The sequence below is a fragment of the Muntiacus reevesi genome, chromosome 1, assembly GCF_963930625.1.
Source record: "Muntiacus reevesi chromosome 1, mMunRee1.1, whole genome shotgun sequence".
NCBI classification, from domain to species: domain Eukaryota; kingdom Metazoa; phylum Chordata; class Mammalia; order Artiodactyla; family Cervidae; genus Muntiacus; species Muntiacus reevesi.
In genome coordinates this window covers 240,123,733-240,147,461 of record NC_089249.1, presented here as the reverse complement: position 1 = coordinate 240,147,461, position 23,729 = coordinate 240,123,733, and the positions used below count along the sequence as shown (strand labels likewise).

The following is a 23,729-nucleotide window of genomic DNA, read 5'->3' as shown; positions in this document are numbered from 1 at the left end:
CCCTGCTTGAGTCAAGGGCCAGTCCTTTGGCTCTGCCACATGATTGTGATTTACAGTCCACCAAGGCTGTATTCAGGTGAGAGAGAATGCACCAAAAATAAATCAAAATCAAGAGGAATGGATTCCAGGTTGCCAAAAGCCAACAGAGAGCCACTCTAAGTTTAGGCATTTATGCTTATTAAAGTTATTTCTGCAGCTCCTCTTGAGGAAGTATGATGCAAAAGATTTACAATAAGAAGTCCTAAAGTCATTCTAACTCACTGTAAGATGAGTTACAGGTGAGACATGCCTGCTGTTTGTGAGGGAGCCTGATGACGGGCCAGGCACTGAGCTAATCATGTGGCCACTGCTCTTCCCACTCCTCTCCCAGGTAGTGGAAGCAATTAATAGCACAACCAACAACTGCCATTACAACGAGACAGTGATTCTGATGCACACCATGGACTCTCGACTCTACATGCTCACCTTCCTGCCCTTTCTGGTACTGATAGTTCTTATCCGGAACCTCAGGGTCCTGACTATCTTCTCCCTGTTGGCCAACATCACCATGCTGATCAGCTTGAGCATCATTGTCCAGTACATCGTCCAGGTTAGCATACCAAACTCCGACTCCTCCAATGAGCAGAGCATTTTATCAATGATAGATTGACACTTGGCACCATCCTTAAGGGGAGGTATGTATGCACTTCAGTCTGCAGCTTAGAACTCACTTTATTGTAGGATTTCTTCCACAAAAATGTCTCTGTGTACTCTCATTCTTCGGGATATCTCTTCTTTCACGTAGCTTCTCTAATACTCATTTTATGTCAAATCCTGGTTTTAGGAGAAAAACTACTTTGCAAGGAAAATATCTTGATTGATGAACTACAGACCATTTCTATAATGGTTGGACAGCAGCAGAAGGCAAATAAAAAGCAAGATTTTCTACCAGAGTTAAACTTTATTGAATTAGTCCTACATCCTGTAAGCTGCAGTTCCAAGTAATTCCAAAATTATCCCTAGGAAGTTCAGGAGAAAACAATGACAACTAATATTTAGTTGTATAGGTATAGAGAGTCTTGAAAGACCACAATTGAAGTTATCATAATGTAAATCACACATCTTTGAATTTGAGTTATGGATATTGATTTTCCATTAATCTCCTACTTTTCTATCCTTTCTAATTTTTGTTTTATAATAGACAAGACTACATAGAAATTTAAACCCAAAAGACCCAGGTAGTATAATCTATAAAACATCTGAAAGGTATTATATCTAATACCTTTCAGATGTTTCCTTCTTTTAGAAATCACAAGAAAAAAGTTATATTGTCCATAGAATTTAGTAAAGGTAACAGATTAGCCAAATATTTTAGGATAAACACAGATAAGACTTAAAGCAATATTGATAGATTCTACAAAATTGAATTTCCCGTGAAACAGCTACTTCTGATTAATTTTTGGACTATTCCAGAGGTTGCTCGGTTAGAGAAATGGTTCTGTCATTTTGATCTGTCATAGTAGATCACAAGGTACTTTAATAAAATATTTATTCCACACACTTTCCTTCTATTTATAGCTCACTGAAGAAGAAAAGGGAACTTTAATACTTAGCTAACTTACTATACTCTGGGCTCCCTAGAGTATCACTGTAACTGTAGTCACAGTGATTTCCAACATCTGTATCCACTGGTACATGCCAAGTGTTCTTAGGCACTTTAGTACTAACCTGTGTTGTATAACATTTTCTTCTGGAAAATTCTGATAGATTAGACACCCTCCATGAGATCCTGATACTTCAATACTCTGATAATACCTCAATCTTTCTTTCCTCTGGCTCTTTGATACTGGGCAGTGTTAAAATCAACTTTGTCACCTGCTTCCTTTTGAAGTTTTATTAATTTCTTGACATTCAACTTTTTCTTATAATTCAGGTATACTCTCAGAATACGCCCCCTCTAAAGGGAGCCCAAACATGCTTTAAGAGTAAATGTCTTATCATATTTCTCTCTCTTATAGGAAATTCCAGACCCCCGCCAGTTGCCACTGGTAGCAAATTGGAAGACCTACTCGCTCTTCTTTGGAACAGCCATTTTTTCATTTGAAAGCATTGGTGTGGTAAGGTTTGAATTGAGGTAGACTTTCCCAGGTGCTGTGGGTGCCCTTCTGAACAGGAGCCGGGAGCTCTGGATTTCTGTGTGCACAAGAGAACTAACCTCTGACTTCACTTGGGTCCATTTTCACCAGCAGGAAAAAGTAGGTTAGTATAGCAGAGAGGTTAGGATGGTCAGGATATAGTTTTATTCCTGTCCCAATACATTTATTAAACATCATCATATCAACATACATTTCCTAATCTTTAAAAATCAATATAAATGGAGGTGTACAATTTAAGTTACAGGAATTTATGAAACATAAAAAGGTTTAAAATGGAAAGTACAGTATATTTACAGTGGAATATTGTACAGTCTCTGCTTCCATACTTGAAAAAGGAGAGGGCTGTGTATAATTTTTTTCATCCAATTTTTTGAGATATAATTGACATATAGCACTGTTTAAAGGTGTATGACATAATGATTTGACTTATGTAGATCATGAAATGATTATCATAGTAAGTTTAGTGAACATACATCATCTTATATAGATACAAAATTAATCAAATAGAAAAAAATTTTTCCTTGTGATGAGAACTTATGATTCACTTTAACCTTCATATATAGTGTTAATTATATTTGACCTACAGCACTATGTTAGTTCCTGTTACTTACAACAAATTTGATATTTCTGTGGGTTTCAAAATGATCACCATGATAAATCTAGTTAAGATAATGTCACGATACAAAGATATCACTTAGTTACTGACTATATTCCCCTGCAAAGATATTACATAGTTATTGTCTGTATTCTCTGTACTATGCATTTCTCACCTGTGACTCATTTATTTTGCAACGAGTAGTCTGTGTCTCTTTGTGCCTCTATGTTTTTTACATTTACTATTAATTTATATACAGTACAATTCACTTTTATTTGATGTACCTTGCTGTAAGTTTCAAGAAATGCGGGGTCATAGATGTACCACAGTCAGGACACTGAACAGTTCCGCCACCATGAAAAGCTTCTTTGTGTTGCCCCTTTTGTAGTCCACTTACCCCCACTCCCTTTAATACCTGGCATTTACCTTCTATTCTCTGTCTCTATTGTTTTATTTTTTCTAGAATGCTATCCACATGGGATCAGATAGTATGTAACTTTTTAAGCCTGGCTTCTTTCACTTAGCTGCATGTAAGGTATCCACATGGTTGCATGCATCAGGACCTGATTGCTTTCTACCCCTGAGCATCCACTGTATGAGCAGTGCCATGATTTGCTTCTCTATCGCCTGTTGAAGGACATTTAGGTTGTTTCTGGTATCTGATGATTATGAGTAATGTTACTGTAAGCATTTTTATACAGGGCTTTGTGTAAACATATGTTTTCATTTCTCTAGGAATAGGTTTGTTAGGTCACATGCTAATGTATGTTTAACTTTATAGAAAATTGCCAAAAGATTTCCAGAATGGCTGTACCATTTTTGCATTACCACCAGATGTATAAGAGTTAAGAGTTCCTTTGTATCTTTGCTGGTTCTTATCTGTATTTGTAATGTTTTTCTAAATTTAAGCCAATCTAATAGGTGTGTGGTGGTATTTGATTGTAATTTCATTTGCATTTTACTTATGACCAGTGATGTTGAGCCTCTTTTTATGGGCTTATTTGATAGCTGTATATTGTCTTCAGTATAGTTCCTGTTCAGATATTTTGTGAATTTTTTAAAAACTGAACTGTTGTCTTTTATTGTTGAGCTTTAAAAATTCTTTGTATATTCCAAATGCAAATCCTTTATTAGACATGTAATTTGCAAATATTTTCTCTAGTCTATAGCTTATCTTTTCATTCTCATAACAATGTCTTCTCTAGAGAAAAAGTTTTAATTTTGATAAAGTTCAATATATCAAAAATTTTCATTTATGGATCTTACTTTTCATGTTTTCTCTAAAATGCTTTGTCTAATCCAAGGTCACAATGATTTTTCTATTATTTCTTCTAAATATTTTGTTTTAATTGTACATTTAGATCTATGATCCATTCTGAATTAATTTTCATTAAAAGTGTTTATATGTTGAAGTTCAGTTTTTAAAGGATGCCCAATTATTCCTGCATCATTTGTTGAATAGACTGCTCTCCCTTTGAATTACCTTTGCATCTTTGTAAAAAGCTAATTGGTATATGATTATGGGTCAGTTTCCGGACTTTCTATACTGATTCATTGATCAATGTGTCTATCCTCTCATGAATACCAAAATACCTTGATGGCACAAGCTTTATCTTAAAATCACATCATATTAGAGCTCCAGCTTTGTCCTAATTAGTATTTGTGTGATGTGTCTTTTTTCCATCCCCTTAATTTTTTATCAAGATGAAATTCACCATTTTAACCATTTTGAAGTATATAATTCAGTGACTTTTAGTGCCTTCACAATTTTGTGCAGTCATCGCCACTCATTCTGACACATTTTCATCACCCGTAAAAGAGGCCCTGTTGCCCATCAAGCAATCGCACTCCATTCCCCTCTCCACCCAGCCCTGGCAGCCACAACCTTAGTCTCTTAATTGGTATGGTTAGACCATTTGCAATTGATGTAATTGTCATGTTTAAAGGTCTGCATTTTGTTATTTGTTTTCTGTTTTATCTTTCCTATTTTCTCTTTTGTGATGTTTTTATCTGGTTACTTTCAAGATACTTTTCTAGAAATCTTTGGTTTTCAGCAATTGTATTATATTGTCTGGATAAGTGTTCTTTGAGTTTGTCCTATTTAATTTTCACTTAGTTTCTTGAATCTGTAAGTACATGTCATTTACCTAATGTGGGAAGTTTCAGCTATTATCTTTTCCAAAATTTTTTTCTATACTAAGCTCTGTCTCCTTCCTTTCTGGGACTCCAGTGACCTGAATGTTAGACACTTTGATCTATGTCCCACTAGTTTCTGAGGCCCTATTCATTTTTTAAAATCATTTTTTTCTCTTTTATGTTCTGATTCAATAGTTCCTGTTGATCTATTTTCAACAGAGGGAAGAAGTCACTGACTGTGTTCTGTCATTTACATTGGGCCCCTTCAATAGGGGTTCTCAGTTCTAAAATTTCAGCTTGGTTCTTTGGTTCTTATTCTTTAAGCTTCTTTGCTGAGAACTTTTATCTGTTGATTTGTTTCAATAGTGTTCTCCCTTACTTCACAGAAGTTAGTTATAATAATTGCTTTAAAGTCTTTGATATTTCCACAATTTGAGCATTTTAGGATTGAGATTTGTTATTTTTCCCCTTGAGAAGTGCTGAGATTTTCCTGATTCTTTATATGTTGATTAATTATAGACTGTATTCTATACATATATTGTTTTATGAGAATCTGGAGCATGTTAAAAGCCTCTGAAGAATATTGATCTTTTATTTTAACAAGCAATCAATCTGATTAGATTCAGACCACAAGTCCTGATCCATCTTCAGGAGATCATGGTTGTATTTGTTCATGCATAGTTTTTATTTACAGGTTTGACAAGGATGCAAGGCATAGAACAGAGGTAGCTTCAGCTGTACTTTGTTTAGTATAAACCTTTGATCAGTTTGCTCCTCACACTGGTTTTGTTCAGACCATGTATTAACCTCAGTGTTCAATAAGCATGTCACAGCTTAGACCATGGTTTTAATATCAGACTAGTTTTCAAAGACTTTAAAGTGATACTTGGCTTCACCTTGCCTTTATACTACCCAGAGACCAGATGGTGGTCCCCACAATAGTTTAGTTCTCAAAAGCTTTCCTTTGATGCTTCACATCAGTTGCACATGTACAGCTCAGGGCTGAGCCCAGACTTCATTCACAGATTTTAGAGGGTCACTTTCTCTGGCTCCCTCCTTTCCATGTTTTCCTGCACACTCACCAGTGTGCTGCACACTCATTCAGCAGCTTCTTTTTCTGGTCCTCTGGCTAGAAAGTCAGGGTTTCAGCCTCCCTACATGCCTATCCAGTTCTTGTGACTGGACTTCTCTCAAAGGTACGAGTAACAAGAGTAAAGTGAAGTGAAGTCGCTCAGTCGTGTCCGACTCTTTGCGACCCCATGGACTGTAGCCCACCAGGCTCCTCCATCCACCAGATTTTCCAGGCAAGAATACTGGAGTGGGTCACCATTTCCTTCTCCAATAGTAAAGAGAAGAGGAAAGAGTAATAGGGATTCCTTCCCTGGGCGTGCAGTGCAGCCTGTGTGGTCACGTGAGGCCCTGCCTTTTAGAAGGATCCCACTCTTGCTTTAATGCCCTGAATTCATCATACTGAAATTCTTGAGCTTTGACCAAGTGGTTCTTCATTGTCATTCTGCACTGGGCCCCACAAATTATGTAGCCAATCCAATTCCCCTCTTACTCTTTGGACTCTCAAAGCACCTTTTCCCTGTTCCTCTGCTCCAAGAGAATTAGTGTCTCAGATTTTTAGGTGCCTCGGTAACCACTGCAATCACTGGTATAGCAGACTGTTGCTCTGTGCCTGAGACTTGCCTTGGGGGCACGGCTTGGAGAGTAAAGGAAGCAGGAATAATAAGAATTCTCTCCATGCTCTCCATCCCACAGGGTCCCCTATTTTAGGTTTTCCAGCCAGAAAGAGGGTTTCTACTTGATTTTTTTTCCATCCACATCCACAACATAGTTCTAGGATTCAGGCTCTCCTTAACTAGGAGATACAAGAAGGAAAAAAAATCAGGAAACTCATTGCCATAATGGCCATTTTTACTGGTTTTGAGCAATTCACCTTCTATTATATATTTTTCAGAGTCCATGGCTAGTTGCTTAATGTATTCTGTCCAGGGCTTTTAGTCTTAATCAGTGAGAGAGAGATAACGCAGTATGCTTACAGCACCTTAATGAAACTTCAAACAGTGGCCAAACAAAGCACACTTGCTGGCCAGGTTGGGCCACCCCAGGGAGTTGATCTCCTTGGTCTGGTCAACCTGCAGGGCTCTTCCAGCTCTGAATGGTCCCAGGATCATTTTGTGACTCCTGGCCTGCCTTTCCTTTTGTTCCTTTAATTGTGGTAAAATGTACCTAAAATTTACCATCTTAACTTTTTTTTAATTAATTTATTTTTTATTGAAGAATAATTGCTTTACAGAATTTTGCTGTTTTCTGTCAAACCTCAACATGAATCAGCCATAGGTATACATATATCCCCTCCTTTTTGAAACTACCTCCCATCTCCCTCCCCATCCCACCCCCCTAGGTTGATACAGAGCCCCTGCTTGAGTTTCCTGAGCCGTAAGTGTACAGTTCAATGACATAAAGTATATTCGTGTTGTTGTACAACCATCATCACCATCCATCTCTTTTCATCTTGCAAAATCAAAACTGTGTACCCACTAAACAATAATTGCTCACTTATCCCTCCCCTGGCCTGTGGGAATCACCAGTCTACTTTCTCACTTCAGTTACCTCACTGAGTGGGATCACACAGTATCTGTCTTTTTGTGACTGGCTTAGTTCATTTAGTTTATGTCTTCAAGAGTTGGGCATGTTGGTGCATATATCAGAATTTTCTTTCTTTAAAGGCTGAATAATATTCCATTATGTGTATGGACCACACGTTGTTTATTCATTCCTTCATCAGTGGACATTTGGGGTGCCTCGAACTTGTGGCTACTCTGAGTAATGCTGCTATGAATATAGGTGTACAAATTCTGTGCATGTTTCTGCTTCTGATTCTGTGTACATACTCTCAGAAGTGGCATGCCTTCCTCTTGATGCTCATGTTCCTCTTTCTCCTCCTTTCTTCTTACATTGTGATATTTCTGTAGGTTCTGCCCCTGGAAAACAAGATGAAGGATGCCCGCCGCTTCCCACTCATCCTGTCTTTGGGAATGTCCATCATTACTGCCCTCTACATCAGTGTCGGGACTCTGGGCTACCTGCGGTTTGGAGATGATGTCAAGGCCAGCATAACCCTTAACCTGCCCAACTGCTGGTAACTCCATGGGTCTCAGGTGGTGGGGACTCAGGGCCAGTGGGCACAGGAACATCTAGGTCACTTTCTCCTCCCTTCCACAGAAGGCAAACTGAGGTCTGGAGGGCGTCCACAAGGAGAAGCAGAGCTGTCACTGGAACCCTGGGCTCTAGATTCTGTCCAGGGAGCTCTTCTTCAACAACAGCCTCCCATGTTGAGTGAGGCCTTGATAGCTTAGTGTGAGGAAGGAAGTGATTTAGGAAGTTAGGGGGAAAGTCAGAGTCCTTGGTCACCTAAGGAGAGAAAGGAAGGGGCACAGAGGCCAAGAAGCAGAGAGAGGAGCCAGTGGGCAGCTGCAATTACATTTACTAAGGCTGTACTACCAAGTCTTACAGAGTAGCTAGGATAAAAATGTAATAAAACAAGAACTAATGAGGGAAGACCATTGGAATCTGGAAAATGTTTATATTTAAGTGACACAATTCATACAACAGTTAGCTGACCCAGACTTCAATAATGCAGTATCTCAATAGATAGATGAACCCCTATCACATTATGCATCCTTTCCTCCCACACTGAGGCATGTCATTCATTACAAGATACCTGTCTTTTGAAGATTCACTTGGAGACGTAAGTTATCTAAATGCTGCTCCTTTCCCAAGCTGATCAATATCATTCATCAAGCAATTACTGTATCCCGATTACATGCAGATGCAAGTGTAGACACATGGGGATGTGGAGGGTATTGATGTGAGTAGACTATAATTTTGAGCTTCATGATTTTTTCAGCTCATGATTCAATGGAAATGGGGAAGGGATACTGTATGTACACAAATGTAACTTAGGAATGGAAAAAGAAACCCTCCAGAATAGTGGAGAGGCCTTGAGGACTCCCCAGTAGAGAAAGTACATTGGAGTGGGAGTACAGGGGATTGTCCTGTCCAATGAGATGGCTCCATCCAAACAAGGACAACTGCAACACCCTGGATCCAGGTCCCAGTTACACCAACCCCTAGCTTATGGTCATGGGTGGTTTATTTAACTTCTCTGACCCTCATTTTCCTCTTCTAAAAAACAGAGTTCTCATGTGGATCAAGTTGGATATGTCTAAAGGCATCTGGCTTGTAGTGCTTCCTTGGGAATTTCAAAAAATAGGTGGGGACTGCACAGATGGAAAGGGAGTAGAGAGGGTGTTCCAGGCAACAGAACTAGTATAAGCAAGAAACCCAGAAATATGAAAGTTAGCCTTTGTAAGTAATGGACTGAGTATACACAGACAGGTTTACTAAACAGGCCAGATGCATCTACCACATTATTGAACTAAAGGGGAAAAGCCTTACCTCTTTAGGTCATAAAAGGCATCAATAACACTCAACACCCCCATCATGTGGTCTCTCTGCCCCTAGCCTGAGGCCTCTAAGTAACTCTGTCTCTTCTTTTATCCCTCAAACACACACAACCCTCTTTTTCTGCAGTTCTTTCAGCCTACTTGAATTTTTTGTTGATATGCCAACAGTTTCGAGGGATCCAAAGAATTCCTAAGAACAGACAGAGGACCAGATCTTTTAGACCCAGGTCTTCACTACTTATCACTTGTATCTCCCTGAGCAAGGTACCTGACCTGAACTTCTCTTTTCTAAAATCTAAAACCCAACATCAAGTGATAATGGTTTGTGAAGGTGTTATTTATACCCATACTCAAGATTCTTTTTAGAGGTAACCCTCTCAACTGCTTCCATTTGAATCTGCATGATTCAGTCTCTTACCACTGCATGCTCTACTGTGACTTCCTCTTGTAGGTGGTCCCGCCCCATCATTTTCAGACAAGGAAACATTTGCCCACAGGACGGTTCCAAGGTCAGAGGTTAATGTACAAAGATTCCAGGTGTCAGAGCACGTTGGCCTTGAGAGCACTGCTCTGGTTTGTCCTGCAGGCTGTACCAGTCAGTCAAGATCCTCTACGTCATTGGAATCCTGTGCACCTACGCCCTGCAGTTCTACGTCCCCGCGGAAATCATCATTCCCTTCGCCACCTCCCACGTGTCGAAGCGCTGGGCACTGCCTCTGGACTTGTTCATTCGCCTCGCCATGGTCAGCCTGACATGTGAGTGGAAGGCAGAGCGCCTGGTTTTTCCAGAGGGCTATCAGGAATCAGCCAGATGGTAGATGATAGTCACAATAACCAGCATTAATTGCATACTGTAACTGTATTTCTGGGGCCATTCTAAGGCTTTCCAAGTAGTAATTCATTTTATTTAAGCTTGAGGAATAACTTCGTTCTTACATCTACCTAATTAGATAGATTTACTGGTGTCCAGCTTGAGGGAATAGCAACTTATCAAATAATAATTACAAAAGAACTGACTTTCATTAAACACCTACTGTGTGCTGTCCTCTGAGCTAAGCTCTTTCTCTTCTATATTTCATAATATTTTCTTCAGTCTTTGCAGGAACTCTTATGAGGTAGGACTGTGATAAACTCTACTTTATAAATGAGAAAGCTGAAGGAGGGAGTGAGAAGCAATTGGGCAGGAAGTGCCAGAGGTGGGATTTGAGCCCAAGTCATCTCAGTTCAGACCCATCACAGTTTACCTCCAGGACAGAGGTTGAAAATGGTGGCCAGTGGCAGCCCTCCTTGTGCCCTAGGCCCTATGATCCAGGGTGCCCCTCACCTGTAGTATTTTGGCGGGGGTGAAGATGATAGAGATTCCTGCATTGTGTGTGCCCTGGCCCCGCTGTCCCTAAGGCTCCTTTTAATTGTGATTCTTGTTGTGCTAGATCAGCCTATATAAATCACGGGACACCGATTTTCTTCCTTTGAAGTAATTTATTCCCAATTTGTCCTCAGAGGCAGGGACACCACCATACAGGATATTAGAGACTCCAGAAATATCAGTGAATTTGCCTTAGATATGAAGATAACAATTCCTTAAGCTTTTGCATTTGCCCCAATCAGTACAGTAAAGAATCTGCCTGCAATGTGGATTTTTTGTAATCAAACCCAGGTTTGATCCCTGGGTTGGGAAGATCCCCTAGAGAAGGGCATGGCAACCCACTCCAGTATTCCTGTCTGGAGAATTCTATGGACAGAGGAGCCTGGCGGGCTGCAGTCCATGGGGTCTCAAAGAGTCGGATACAACTGAGGGACTAATGCTTTCACTTTCTTTTCTATCAGTATGTATGCAAACAATTACTTGCAAACAAGTAAAAATAATAAAGTAGGAACTTCCCTGACAGTCCAATGGTTAAGAATCCATGCTTCCACTGTAGGTTTAACCCCTGTTGTTGTTCAGTCAAGTTGTGTCCAACTTTGTGACCCCATGGACTGCAGTACTTCAGGCCTCCCTGTCCCTCACCATCTCCCAGAGTTTGCCCATTTCGATCCCTGATCAGGGAACTAAGATGCTGCATGCCACACAGCATGGCCAAAAGAAAAAAGAAAAACAAATAATAGAGTAATGGTGAAGTAATAATAAAAATAACTATTCTGAGTGCTTTGCATGAATTAACTTCTTTAAGACTTTAAAACCATTTGCAGTATGAACAATAATACCTAACAGGATAGACACCATCCCCATTTGGCAGATGAGGAAAAAAGCTGAGAAACAGTTGGAGGCTTAACTCAAGGCAACACAGGGAGAATCCTGCTTTCCAGTCCTGATTTGTGCTGTTACACCACACTCTATCCTAGCAGACCTGGGGGAGGCTTCTGTGTTTTGTTTGTAATCAGGAAAATTGTCCATCAAGTGAAATAAAAAATGTAAAAGCCCAGGCCTATAAAACATCATATAAAAAACTTATATATATTATAAATCATATAATTTCAAGATCTTTAGTTTTTAGTGTTTTTTTATTAGACATTTTATGACATGTATGTAAAACTTGGAGAAGATACTCCTTTAAAGGAACCCTGTGATCTTGTTCCCACTGAAGACCCCCTTTCTCCTGTGAGTAGTTACACATTCTAATTGTTTGCAAGTAAGAGGTGTTTGTAGTCCTGTTAATTATTAGCATGAGTTCCACAAAGGCAAGAGGTTTCTTTGTCTGTTTTGTACATTGATATATTCCAAACAGCTGGGACAGTTCCCAGCACTGTTATTTAGTGTTATTTATTAAGGAAGAGCTTAATGATTAAACAAGGAGAGATTTGAAATGTACTTCTGTGGCATGAAAATTAACTTAAACTAAAAGCATTAGTACAAGCAGCCATGGGGGAAAAACCTTATCTAAATGTCCTTAGTGAATTAAGCAGAATTTTTTGAAAAATACAGGCACCATAAATCCACTTTCTGGGAGATTTTCAATCAGAGAGACTCACTGTCATCACAGACTAATTTAATTAAGTAACTTGGAAGCTCTCCCCCACTTTCATTCCTCTTTTGAAGTGGGTGTGTGAACCCCTGTCCTTGTTTAGGGGTCCAGTTCCTGTGAAGGTTGTGTGTAGGTATGTATGTGCTCAGTTGCTCTGTCATGTCCGACTCTTTGTGACCCAATATACTGCAGCCCACCAGACTCCTCTGTCCATTTAATTTTCCAAGCAAGAATACTGGAATGGGTTGCCATTTCTTCTTCCAGGGGATCTTCCTGACCCAGGGATTGAATATGTCTTGCATCCCCTGAATTGGCAGGCGGATTCTTTACCACTGTGTGGCCTAGGAAACCCCATATGAAGGCTTCCTAGCCCTAAATCAACCTTGTCTTTCCTCCTGTTAATCTGCCTGTTGTCAGTTAAATTCACAGACCTTCAAACACTGAATCTAAATGGGAAGAGGGAAAGTTTTTCTTTTCAATAATATTAATGTCTGTATTTGAAAGATGATTGAAAGGAGACACTAAAATTTTAATGTGTAACCTTTAATGAATGTGGTTGGCCGTATTATAGGAGTTTCAGCTTTTCTTTATGTAGCTGTATGTGTAAGAAACATTTGGTTTATGTTTTAATTAGAGGATTTTTAAAGCAAACTTTAAGACTTTGGCTAAGCCCAGGAAGTTCCATCTATCCTGTATCATCTCCTGCAGGCGTCTTGGCTATCCTCATCCCCCGCCTGGACCTGGTCCTCTCCCTGGTGGGCTCCCTGAGTGGCAGTGCCCTGGCCCTCATCATCCCACCCCTCCTGGAGATCACCACCTACTACTCAGAGGGCCTGAGCCCCGTCACCATCGTCAAGGACACCCTGATCAGCATCCTGGGCTTCGTGGGCTTTGTGATGGGGACCTACCAGGCCCTAGACGAGCTGATCCAGTCAGGAAGCTCTCTCACCTTTTCCAACTCCACTATTTTTATTCAGTGAATATGGCACTGCTTCTTTCCACCAGCACAAATCTCTTTTATGTGCATTATCTGTACTTTGGGGTTTTACCTTACTCTGGGCTAAGTCACAGTGAAACAAGCACGGACTTACCAAGACAAGGTCTAGGTGGTAACTTAAAAATTTTTGTGTGTTTATTTCTTTTCTTTCCATCTCTAGCTTTCCCCTACACTGAGAGCTCTCCCTCTGAAGGCTCTTGATTCCATCCAACTTTTTGGCAGTTCACATAATGAATTTCTTACCTTGAGTGGGGCTATGCAAGAGGAAGCCACCAGGGGGGATCCAAGAGGCAGCGACTGACAGAAGGAGGGGCAACCTGCTAAGGCTATGGTGATTTGGTAGACAAAGGGTTGCCTCTTTTCCAGTGGACATAATCCATAATCCAGCAAAGTGTGAATAGCTCCAGCATCAAAGTGGGTAGGATCTAGAGGTCCAGTGCGAACTGCAACTGTCAGACAGAAAGGAGCCATCATATTTAAATCAAGGGCAATAAACTTTCTTGACAGCTGGATAAAGTTTTGGCCCAGTTCAAAGATCTCAACAAAGCAGTCCTCATGAAAGTAGATGTGCCAGTGGTGGGACCGGGGTGGGTGGGGGTAGGCAGGAGCTAAAAAGTGACACTATTTCATTATTTACCTCTTGATTCTTGTTTTTCTTAACCTCTTAATTCTTGCAACAAGCATTCTTGCTTACCCACCGCACACCAAGCAAAGTTCAAGGTTCTTGTAATAGATTGCAAAAATGGCCACAAATTCCTCCTGTCAATGTGATGTTGCAGCTCTTCCCATCAAGAAGTAAAATCTATATCTCTGCCCTTTGAATCCTGTTATGGCCTTGTAACCTGCTTTGGCCAACGGGACATTAGTGAATGTGATGCAAGCAGAGGACTGGTGATGGCTCATGCATTGGAACTTTCATCATGATGCTCTGTGGAGCCAAGAACACCAGGTGAAGAAGCCAGGGCTAGCCTACTGAAGGATGAGAGGCTGTGTGGAGCAGAAATGAATCATCCCAGTTGAGCCCCATCTCCCAGAACAGCCAGCCCGCCAACATCCTAGACACGTGAGTGAAGTATCCTAGACTATATCCAGCCCCAATCACATTGACCAGACCATAAGTATTCCTCAGATGAGCCACAGAATTATGAGAAATAATAAATGTTTTTAGTTTTAAGCCATAAGATGTGGAAGGTTTTATGCAGCTAAAGCTGACTGATACATTGCTCTAAAAGGGAAACACTAATAAGTGAGAGAAGAATCTCTATCCTCAAGCTAGTCTGCTCTACACTGGGGAATAATGACAGATCATCAAGTGAGTTAGTACTGTATAGATCTTTATAAGGGCAGGGGGACACTAACTGCTCTGGAGTATTGAGCATAACTTCCCATCAGTGACACCGTTAGAGCTGGACTTTGAGTAGAACTTAGGTCTCCCAGCACTGAATCTGACACTTCTTCCACTCAGTCCTGCTGCCTCAACATTCCCGTGCCTTTTCTCATGTCTGACATTGGCTGGCAACCAAGGGTCCATCAACCCAACACATCACTTCAACCTTCCTGTTGGTGATTGCTACCTCCCTCCCCCTAAAATCTAAAATTGAGGAAAAGCATCTAGATAAATGATATGTTGTAAGCAGATTTGTAGTTCAGTGAGGGGTAAGAATGTTTCTCATTACAGTCTCTGTGGTTTTGGAAAGTGACTCATGCTTATTTCAGCCTCAGTTTTAAGAGAACATTTTCAAAAGCCCTTTCTTATTTATTTTTATCCATCATCCTACCTTTGCAGTCTAGGGAAGGTATGGAGGGCTGAGGGGAGTGTCTATCCCAATTCCCAAGTCCTGGTCTCCTTTTTTTGTGTGTTACTTCCTACCTGCTAAATTCCAGAAAGTGCTTCATGAACACAAGCTCCCCACCCAGATCTCATAGTCTGCAGAGTACCTGCTGGGAGATGGACACTGATAATCTATGCAGTGGTTCACTGCCCACCTGGCCATGGATCTGGGTGTCATATCTACATCAGAAATGTAGAAGACTCAGAGTACTGCCACTGATTGGTTCAAAGCCTTTGCAAAGTGGTCTTCTTCTCTCTGAACTTGTCTCTTGCACTCTGCTCAACTATTACTCTACCCAACCTTTCTAAGTTAAAGATTGTTTTCTCTGTTATTAAAAAATGGTCATTCCCATTCTTCAAGGACAAGCCCCTACTGTATAAGAGAATCAGGTTAATCTTGTCATAGAAAAATCTGGCTAAAATTGAATCTTGGAAAGAAAATAAATTTAGCAACACTGATATAAGCAATAAAAGCAATCTGGGGAGACTTATTAGTAGTTGTCAGCAACACTAATGCTACCAACTATTAGAATTGTGTGAGTGTTGGGGGTATTAAATTCAATACAATACATACACACAGCCTTCTGCCTTCCTACTACCCTACTGATTCCTTAATTTTTTAGCTTGCTTTTGAATCAAGGATCAGAGAAAATTCTTCCATCCCTCAGTGAGCATGTCTTAAGTGTTTTGCATGTAATTATCTCATGTAATCCTTACAGTGAAAACTCTGAGGTGTGTAGTGTCATTGTTCTCATTTCCTAGTTATGAAAATAGACTTTGAAATACTGAGTAACTTGCTGACGATCAAACATGCAGTAACAAATGGGTCAAGACTGAAACTTTTGCACCCTCACTGCTTTGTAGACCCCAGGAGAGACCTTTGAATGATGGTGGTTAAAGTAAAAATTGGAAAAATGTGTCCAGTGGATTACACATTTTGAAAAATTATAAGTGCCACAGCCTTTCCCTATAAGTAATAAATCAGCTGTGAACTGAGGAGGGGTTTCAGGAGACTGTGTGGTAAATCAGGAGCAAAGCAGAATTTCCCAGCCACCCCTCAGTCCTGCCTGACGGTATTTAAACTCTTTTCAGGCCTAGAGAGAGAAGAAAGTCTTCCCTGCTTTTTATACAAAAAAATCCTGATTCTGATATCAAAATCTGACAAAACACACATTAAGAAAATGACCAAATATAAACATAAATACAATATTTTAAAAATAGCAGATAGAATCTATCAGCATATTAAAAGAACAGTATACCATGGAGCTTTTCCTATGATTGCAAAAATGATTTGACATTAATAAATCTGTTACAGTAGGTAGCTCTAGAGATCAGGAAAGAGAAAATAATAGAATTTCATGATGTAATTCTGACTTTCAAAGAAAACTCAGTATTATAAAAAGATAAGAAACAACATGATCTGAGAAGGAAGAGGAAAGTGATTTCTGAGGCAGCATCATAATTAACAGTGAAGCACTAAAAGCAGTTTCAGCAAAGTGAAATTAGAAAAGGATGTTTGATGTCATTATGTTATTAACACAAAAAAGTAATATAAGGTATAAGTTTTGGAAAGAAAGAAATATTTGCAGTACCATTAACTGGAAAGCTCAGAAAAATTAACTGAATGCTGTTAGACACAAAAGGAATCAGCAAAATAAAAGTAATGAAACAAAATCTGCAAAATCATTCCCTTTCCTGAATACTGATTGTCATCAAAAAATGAAATGAGTAGAGTGATATCAACAACATGAAGGACTGGGGAGCTACCCTCTCTTCCTTTCACTCTACAGCCAGTCAAACATCCACAACTTAATAAAGGTGCCTCTGCCCAACACACAAGACAAGGGAGAATTCTACACATCTGTATACCTAAAAGTGGGTAGACAGAAACACAAAGAAGAGGCAGAACCAAGGGAACAGCAGAGTTGGTGCCTGCAATCCCAGTCTTTTGACCATGGCAGCTAAGTCCACATCTTCAGAGAACCCAATAGCAGAAGGGGAGGTGTATCTGCAGATGAAGACAGTGAGCTGGAGTCACGCATGCCTCAGTAGCTCAAGGGATAGGGTCCCAGGCCCCATTGTAACTGTTACCCAGTTACCTATGGCTGCTGGTACAGCTGTGGTCAGGAGGCCTGTCCTCCGCTTCATCTGCAATGGTGGAGCCCTCAAACCTTACAACACCAGATACAGTAGAGGCACCTGCAAGACCCCAGCTCACTGCATTGCCTGCCCCCCGCCCCCCAGCGCCCACCACCACAGCAGCAGATCCTGCAACTCGGGATCACAGATGCTAGGGAAGAGCCCACCATCCTGGTGACAGCAGTGGCTCTGGCAGAAGCAAGGCAGTAAGGACCCCAGAGCCACAAGAACAATAACAAAGGCAGAGAGTCACACCTCTTAGCAAAGACTGCAAAGTGCCAGCTCTAAAATATAACCAGAGGCAGCTCAAGTTAAGAGAGACCAAAACCTTGCGTTATGGTGCCACCTACCTGAAAACAAAAGAAAGGACTCTTAACTTCTAATGTTAATTTCAATGTGCAGGTAGAGGGACAGTTCATCAAGAACCGTGAAGAGCCACAATAACATTATACCACCAAAAAGAGAGAAAGATATTTCTCCATAGACAAGTGATGGGATATTGCAGTCTAATTGATAAATAGCTGTCATGAAGAAACTCAACAAGCTACAATAAAACACATAAAGACAGTTTAATGAACTCAGAAGGAGTACTTTACCAAAGAGATTGGAACTCTAAAAAAGAATCACATAGAAATTCTGGAGCTGAGGAACATAGTAAATGAAATGAAAAATACATTAAAAAGCATTGTTAATAGAGCAGACCTTATGGAACGGAAAGTTAGCTTGAAGATAGAAATCTAGAAATGACACCTGTAGAAGAGAGAAGGGAAATAAGATATTTCAGTTAATTTCAGTTCAGTCGCAATTCTATAAGAACTCTCCAGTGCTTTTCAGGAAGGTTGATAATAGGATAATGGATATCCTGGGAGGAGAAGGGAGCAGAGTTTATTAAGCAAATGATAGCTGAGAACTTGCTCAGTCGTGTCCGATTCTTTGCGACCCCATGGACTGCAGCACGCCAGGCCTCCATGTCCATCACCAACTCCCAGAGTTTACTCAAATTCATGTCCAGAGAGTCGGTGATGCCATCCAACCACCTCAACCTCTGTCGTCCGCTTCTCCTCCCGCCTTCAATCTTTCCTAGCATCAGAGTCTTTTCAAATAAGTCAGTTCTTTGCATCAGGTGCCCAAAGTATTGGAGTTTCAGCTTCAACATCAGTCCGTCCAATGAATATTCAGGACTGATTTCCTTTAGGATGGACTGGTTGGATCTCCTTGCAGTCCAAGGGACTCTCAAGAGTCTTCTCCAACACTACAGTTCAAAAGCGTCAATTCTTTAGCACTCAGCTTTCTTTATAGTCCAACTCTCACATCCATATATGACTACTGGAAAAACCATAGCCTTGACTAGATGGACCTTTGTTGGCAAAGTAATGTCTCTGCTTTTTAATATGCTGTCTAAGTTGATCATAACTTTCCTTCCAAGGAGCAAGCATCTTTTAATTTCATGGCTGCGGTCACCACCTGCAGTGATTTTGGAGCCCCCCAAAATAAAATCAGCCACTGTTTCCACTGTTTCCCCATCTATTTGCCATGAAGTGATGGGACCAGATGCCATGATCTTAGTTTTCTGAATGTTGAGCTTAAAGTCAATTTTTTCACTCTCTTCTTTCACTTTCATCAAGAGGCTCTTCAGTTCTTCTTCACTTTCTGCCCTAAGAGTGGTGTCATCTGCATATCTGAGGTTATTGATATTTCTCCCAGCAGTCTTGATTCCAGCTTGTGCTTCATCCAGTCCAGCATTTCTCATGATGTACTCTGCATATAAGTTAAATAAGCAGGGTGACAATATACAGCCTTGATGTACTCCCTTTCCTATTTAGAACCAGTCTGTTGTTCCATGTCCAGTTATAACTGTTTCTTGCTGACCTGCATACAGATTTCTCAAGAGGCAGGTCAGATGGTCTGGTATTCCCATCTCTTTCCCAACTCTTTCCACAGTTTATTGTGATCCACACAGTCAAAGGCTCTGGCACAGTCAATAAAGCAGAAATAGATATTTTTCTGGAACTCTCTTGCTTTTCTGATGATCCAGCAGATGTTGGCAATTTGATCTCTGATTCCTCTGCCTTTTCTAAAACCAGCTTGAACATCTGGTAGTTCATGGTTCACATGTTGTTGAAGCCTGGCCTGGAGAATTTTGAGCATTACTTTGCTAGCATGTGAGATGAGTGCAATTGTATAGTAGTTTGAGCATTCTTTGTCAAGGCAATGCCAAAGAATGCCAGTGCCAAACGTGGGGAAGGAGGTGGATATATAAGTCCATGAGGTATAGAGAAAACCTACTTACTTTAATGCAAAAAGACCTTTTCCAAGACACATAATAACAATATATCAAAAGAATTATAAACCATAATCAACTGAGATTTATTCCAGGAATGCAAGGAAGATTCAGTGCCTGCAAATCAATCAGCATGCTACATCACATTAACAAAATGGAGGATTAAAAACCATTTGATCATCTCAACAGATGCAGAAAAAGCATTCAACAATATTCAACACCCACTTGTGATTAAAAATAAAAAAACACTCAATATAGTGGGTAGAGAAGGGATGTACCTAGACATAATAAAAGCCATATATGACAAGCCCACAGCTAACACCAAATTCAATGATTAAAAACCTGAAAACCACCCCCTCTAAAACCAGGAACAAAACAAGGATTCCAGGATGCAACCATTCTTATTCAGAAGAGGATTGGAAGTCCTAGCCAGAGCAATTAGGCAAGAAAAAAAGCAACCAAATTGGAAAGGAAGAAGTAAAATTGTCAATATTTGCAGATGACAAAACCCTAAAGGCTCCACCAGAAACTATTAGAAATAACAAATACAATAAAGTTGAAGGATACAAACCCAATATACAAAAGCCTGTTGTCTTTCTATACACTAAAAAAGAGCTAACAGAAAGAAAAAATTAAGTAAACAATCCCATTTACAATCTCAAAAAAAATGAAAAAATGCCTGGGGATAAATTTAAACAAGGAGATGAAAGACCTGTGCATTGAAAACTATCATACATTATTAAATTGAAAATACAAATAAGTGGAAAAATATTCCATACTCATGGATTGGAAGAATTAACATTGTTAAAATGTCCTTATTACCTAAAGCAATCTACAGATTCAATGTAATCTCTATCAAAATTTCAACATTTTTCACAGAAAAATAAAAAAATTCTAAAATTTATATGGAACCAGAAAACACTGAATAGCCAAAATGATCCTGAGAAAAAAAGAATAAAGCTAGAGATAGTACACTCCCTGATTTCAAATTATGTGTCAAAGTTATAGTGATCTAAGCAACATGGTATTGGCAGAAAAGCAGATACATAGAATGATGAAACAGAATTGAGAGCCCAGAAGTAAACTCACACATACATAGGCAATTAACTTATAGCAAAGAACAGAAAGCATGCAATAGAAAAAGATAGTCTATTCAATAGTGTTCCATAAACAGTTGCGTGCAAAGAAATAAAACTAGACCTTTGTCTTACACAAAAATCAACTCAAAAGTAAATTAAAGGCTTGAATATAAGACCTGAAACTACAAAATTCCTAAAATAAAACATAGGCAATACATATCTTGACATCAGTCTTAGCAACATATTTCTATATATGTCTCTTCAGGCAAGGAAAACAAAAGCAAAAATAATTGGTACAACAAGTACTGAAAATCTTGTGCACAACAAAGGAAACTGTCAGCAAAAAGAAAAGACAACCAACTGAATGGGAGAAAATATTTGCAAATGATGTATCCAATAGAAGTTAATATCCAGAATATATAAAGAACTCATATGACTCAAACTACAACAACAAAACACAAACAACCCATTTAAAAATGGGCAAAAGAACTAGATAGATATTTTCCAAAAAAGATACACAAGTGACCAATAGGTACATGGAAAGATGCTCAACGTCACTAATTATTAGGAAAATGCAAATCAAAACCACAATGAGATATCACCACACTGGTCAGCATGACTATTACAGGGGTTTCTCTGGTAACTGAGTGGTAAAGAGTCTGCCTGCCAAAGCAGGAGACATGGGTTCAATCCCTGGTCCAGGAAGATCCCACATGCCTGTGGGCCACAACTACTGAGTCAAAGTTCTAGGGCCCAAGAACCACAACTACTGAGCCCACGTGCCCTAGAGCCTATGTTCTGCAATAGGAGAAGCCACCACAATGAGAGGCCCCCACACTGAAACCAAGAGTAGCCCCCAGTCTGCAACTAGAATAAAGCCCATGCAGCAACGAAGATCCAACATAGCCAAAAATAAATAAATAAAAATTATTTTTTTAAAAAAAGAATATTATAAAAAAGACAAGAAATAACACATTTTGGCAAGGAAGTAGAGCAAAGGAAATCTCTGTGCACTATTGGTGGGAATTAAATTGGTACAGCCACTTTGGAAAACAGCAAATTAAGAAAAGAACTACCATATGATTCATCCATCCCACTTCTGGGCGTATACCCAAACAATATAAAAACACTAATTTGAAAAGATAAATGAACCCTTGTGCTGTTATTTACAATAGCCAAGATATAGCCAAGAATGGATGAAGAATAAGTGGTATATTTACACAGTAGAGGGCTTCCCGGGTGGTGCTAGTGGTAAAGAAACCTGCCTGCCTGTCCAGGAGACACAAGAGATGTGGTTCCATCCCTTGATCAGGAAGATCCCCTGGAGAAGGGAATGGCTACCGACTCCAGTATTCTTGCCTGAAGAATCCCCCAGAGAGGGGAACCTGGCAGGCTACAGTCCATAGGGTTGCAAAAAGTCAGACATAACTGAAGCAACTTAGTACACACGTATGCATATACAATGGAATACTACTAAGCCACCAAAAAATGTGAAATCTTGCTATTTGTGAGATGGATCTTGGGGATATTATACTAAGTGAAATAAGACAGAGAAAGACAAATACCCTATGATTTCACTTAATGTGTGGAACATAAAAAACGAATAAAAGCAAAATGAAAAAACCAAACTGGACAAAAAAATACAAATGCATAGATACAGGGAAAAGATTAGTAGCTTCCAGTTGCGGGGTGGGGGGTGGGGGAGGCCCAAATGGATAAACGACTACAACTGTGTTAGGAAGAAAACTAAACTTTTGGTGGTGAGCATGCTGTAGTGTATAGAGAAGTAGAAACACTCTTGTACACATGAAACTTATATAATGTTTTAAATCATGTCACCTCAATCTAAAAATAATAATAGTAAATAAAAGGGGTTATTAGAAATCCTATATACAGCAATAGGAAACAAAAGTACCTAGAAACAAGCTTTTTAAATGTACTATATCTGTGAAGAAAAATAAAGTCTGCTAAGAGGCATAAATTAAGACTTGCATAAACAGTTATAATGCATACTTTAGATTGGAAAACTCAGATTGTAAATATGACCATTTTGCCCAATATAATCTATCAATCTAATTTAATCTCAGTAAAATGCCCAGCTACATTTCAGCATTGGGGTGGGGAGTTAGAAGATTCTTAAAGTTATCTAGAAGAATTAATGCAGAGGGGGGAAAGTTAAAATATGAAAAAGGTAAAATGAGTGGCCCTTTCTTATCAAGTATTAAATATATTACATAATTAAAACAATTTGGTACTAACATTAGAAAAGACTAACCAATGGAAATTCAAAAACAGATCAAACTACAGAGAAATTTGATTTAATATGATAAGAGAAACATTTCAAATAAAATAGGAGAAAGATTATTCAATATATGGTGCTGGAAAAATTAGCTAGTCATGCTGAAAATGTATTAAAATGGTAATAAATTTTTGGTGCTGACCAAATACTAAGCACTGTTCTAAATGTTGTACACATATTAACTCATTTAACCTTTCTAAAAATCCTCTGACATTGGTAGTATTATTCTATTCATTTTACAAATGAGGAAAATAAGATACAGAAAGGTTAAGTGAGTTTGCCAAGCTACACAGCTAGTCAGTGACAAAGCCAGGATTCTATTGAGTTAAATATTTAAAGGCAAAAATTAATAACCATTAAAATGCATTTCTTTTCCAAAGAAGACATACAGATGGCCAATGGCACATGAAAATATGTTCAACATCACTAATCATCAGACAAACACAGATCAAAACCACAATGAGATATATCACCTCACACCTGTCAGAATGGCTATCATCAAAAAGACTGCCAAACAAATGTTGGGACAATGTGGAGAAGAGGGAACCCTTGTACACTGTTGGTGGGAATGTAAAACTGTTGCAGCCACTATAGAAGACAGTATGGAGGTTCCTCAAAAAACTAAAAAAAAGAACTACCATATGATTCAGCAGTTCTACTCCTGAGTATATATCCAAAGAAAACAAAACACTAATTCGAAAGGATACATGCACCCCAATATTCACAGCAGCATTATTTACAATTGCCAAGATATGGAAGCAACTTAAGTCTACATCAACAGATGAATGGATAAAGAAAA

General features: G+C 39.3%; 1 protein-coding gene across 3 annotated transcripts in view; it reads left to right on the top strand.

The window, feature by feature from the left end:
• Nucleotides 1-13,681, top strand: part of SLC36A2 (solute carrier family 36 member 2) — a 77,004-nt gene extending 63,323 nt beyond the window's left edge. For all 3 annotated transcript variants that reach the window (XM_065936056.1, XM_065936047.1, XM_065936066.1), the window contains 5 exons: nucleotides 371-589; nucleotides 1,998-2,096; nucleotides 7,848-8,014; nucleotides 9,928-10,097; nucleotides 13,013-13,681. In XM_065936056.1, the coding sequence (XP_065792128.1) occupies nucleotides 371-589; nucleotides 1,998-2,096; nucleotides 7,848-8,014; nucleotides 9,928-10,097; nucleotides 13,013-13,284 (927 nt within the window). In that variant the 3' untranslated portion in view covers nucleotides 13,285-13,681. The remainder of the gene's footprint in view (nucleotides 1-370; nucleotides 590-1,997; nucleotides 2,097-7,847; nucleotides 8,015-9,927; nucleotides 10,098-13,012) is intronic.
• Nucleotides 13,682-23,729: the final 10,048 nt, after the last annotated feature.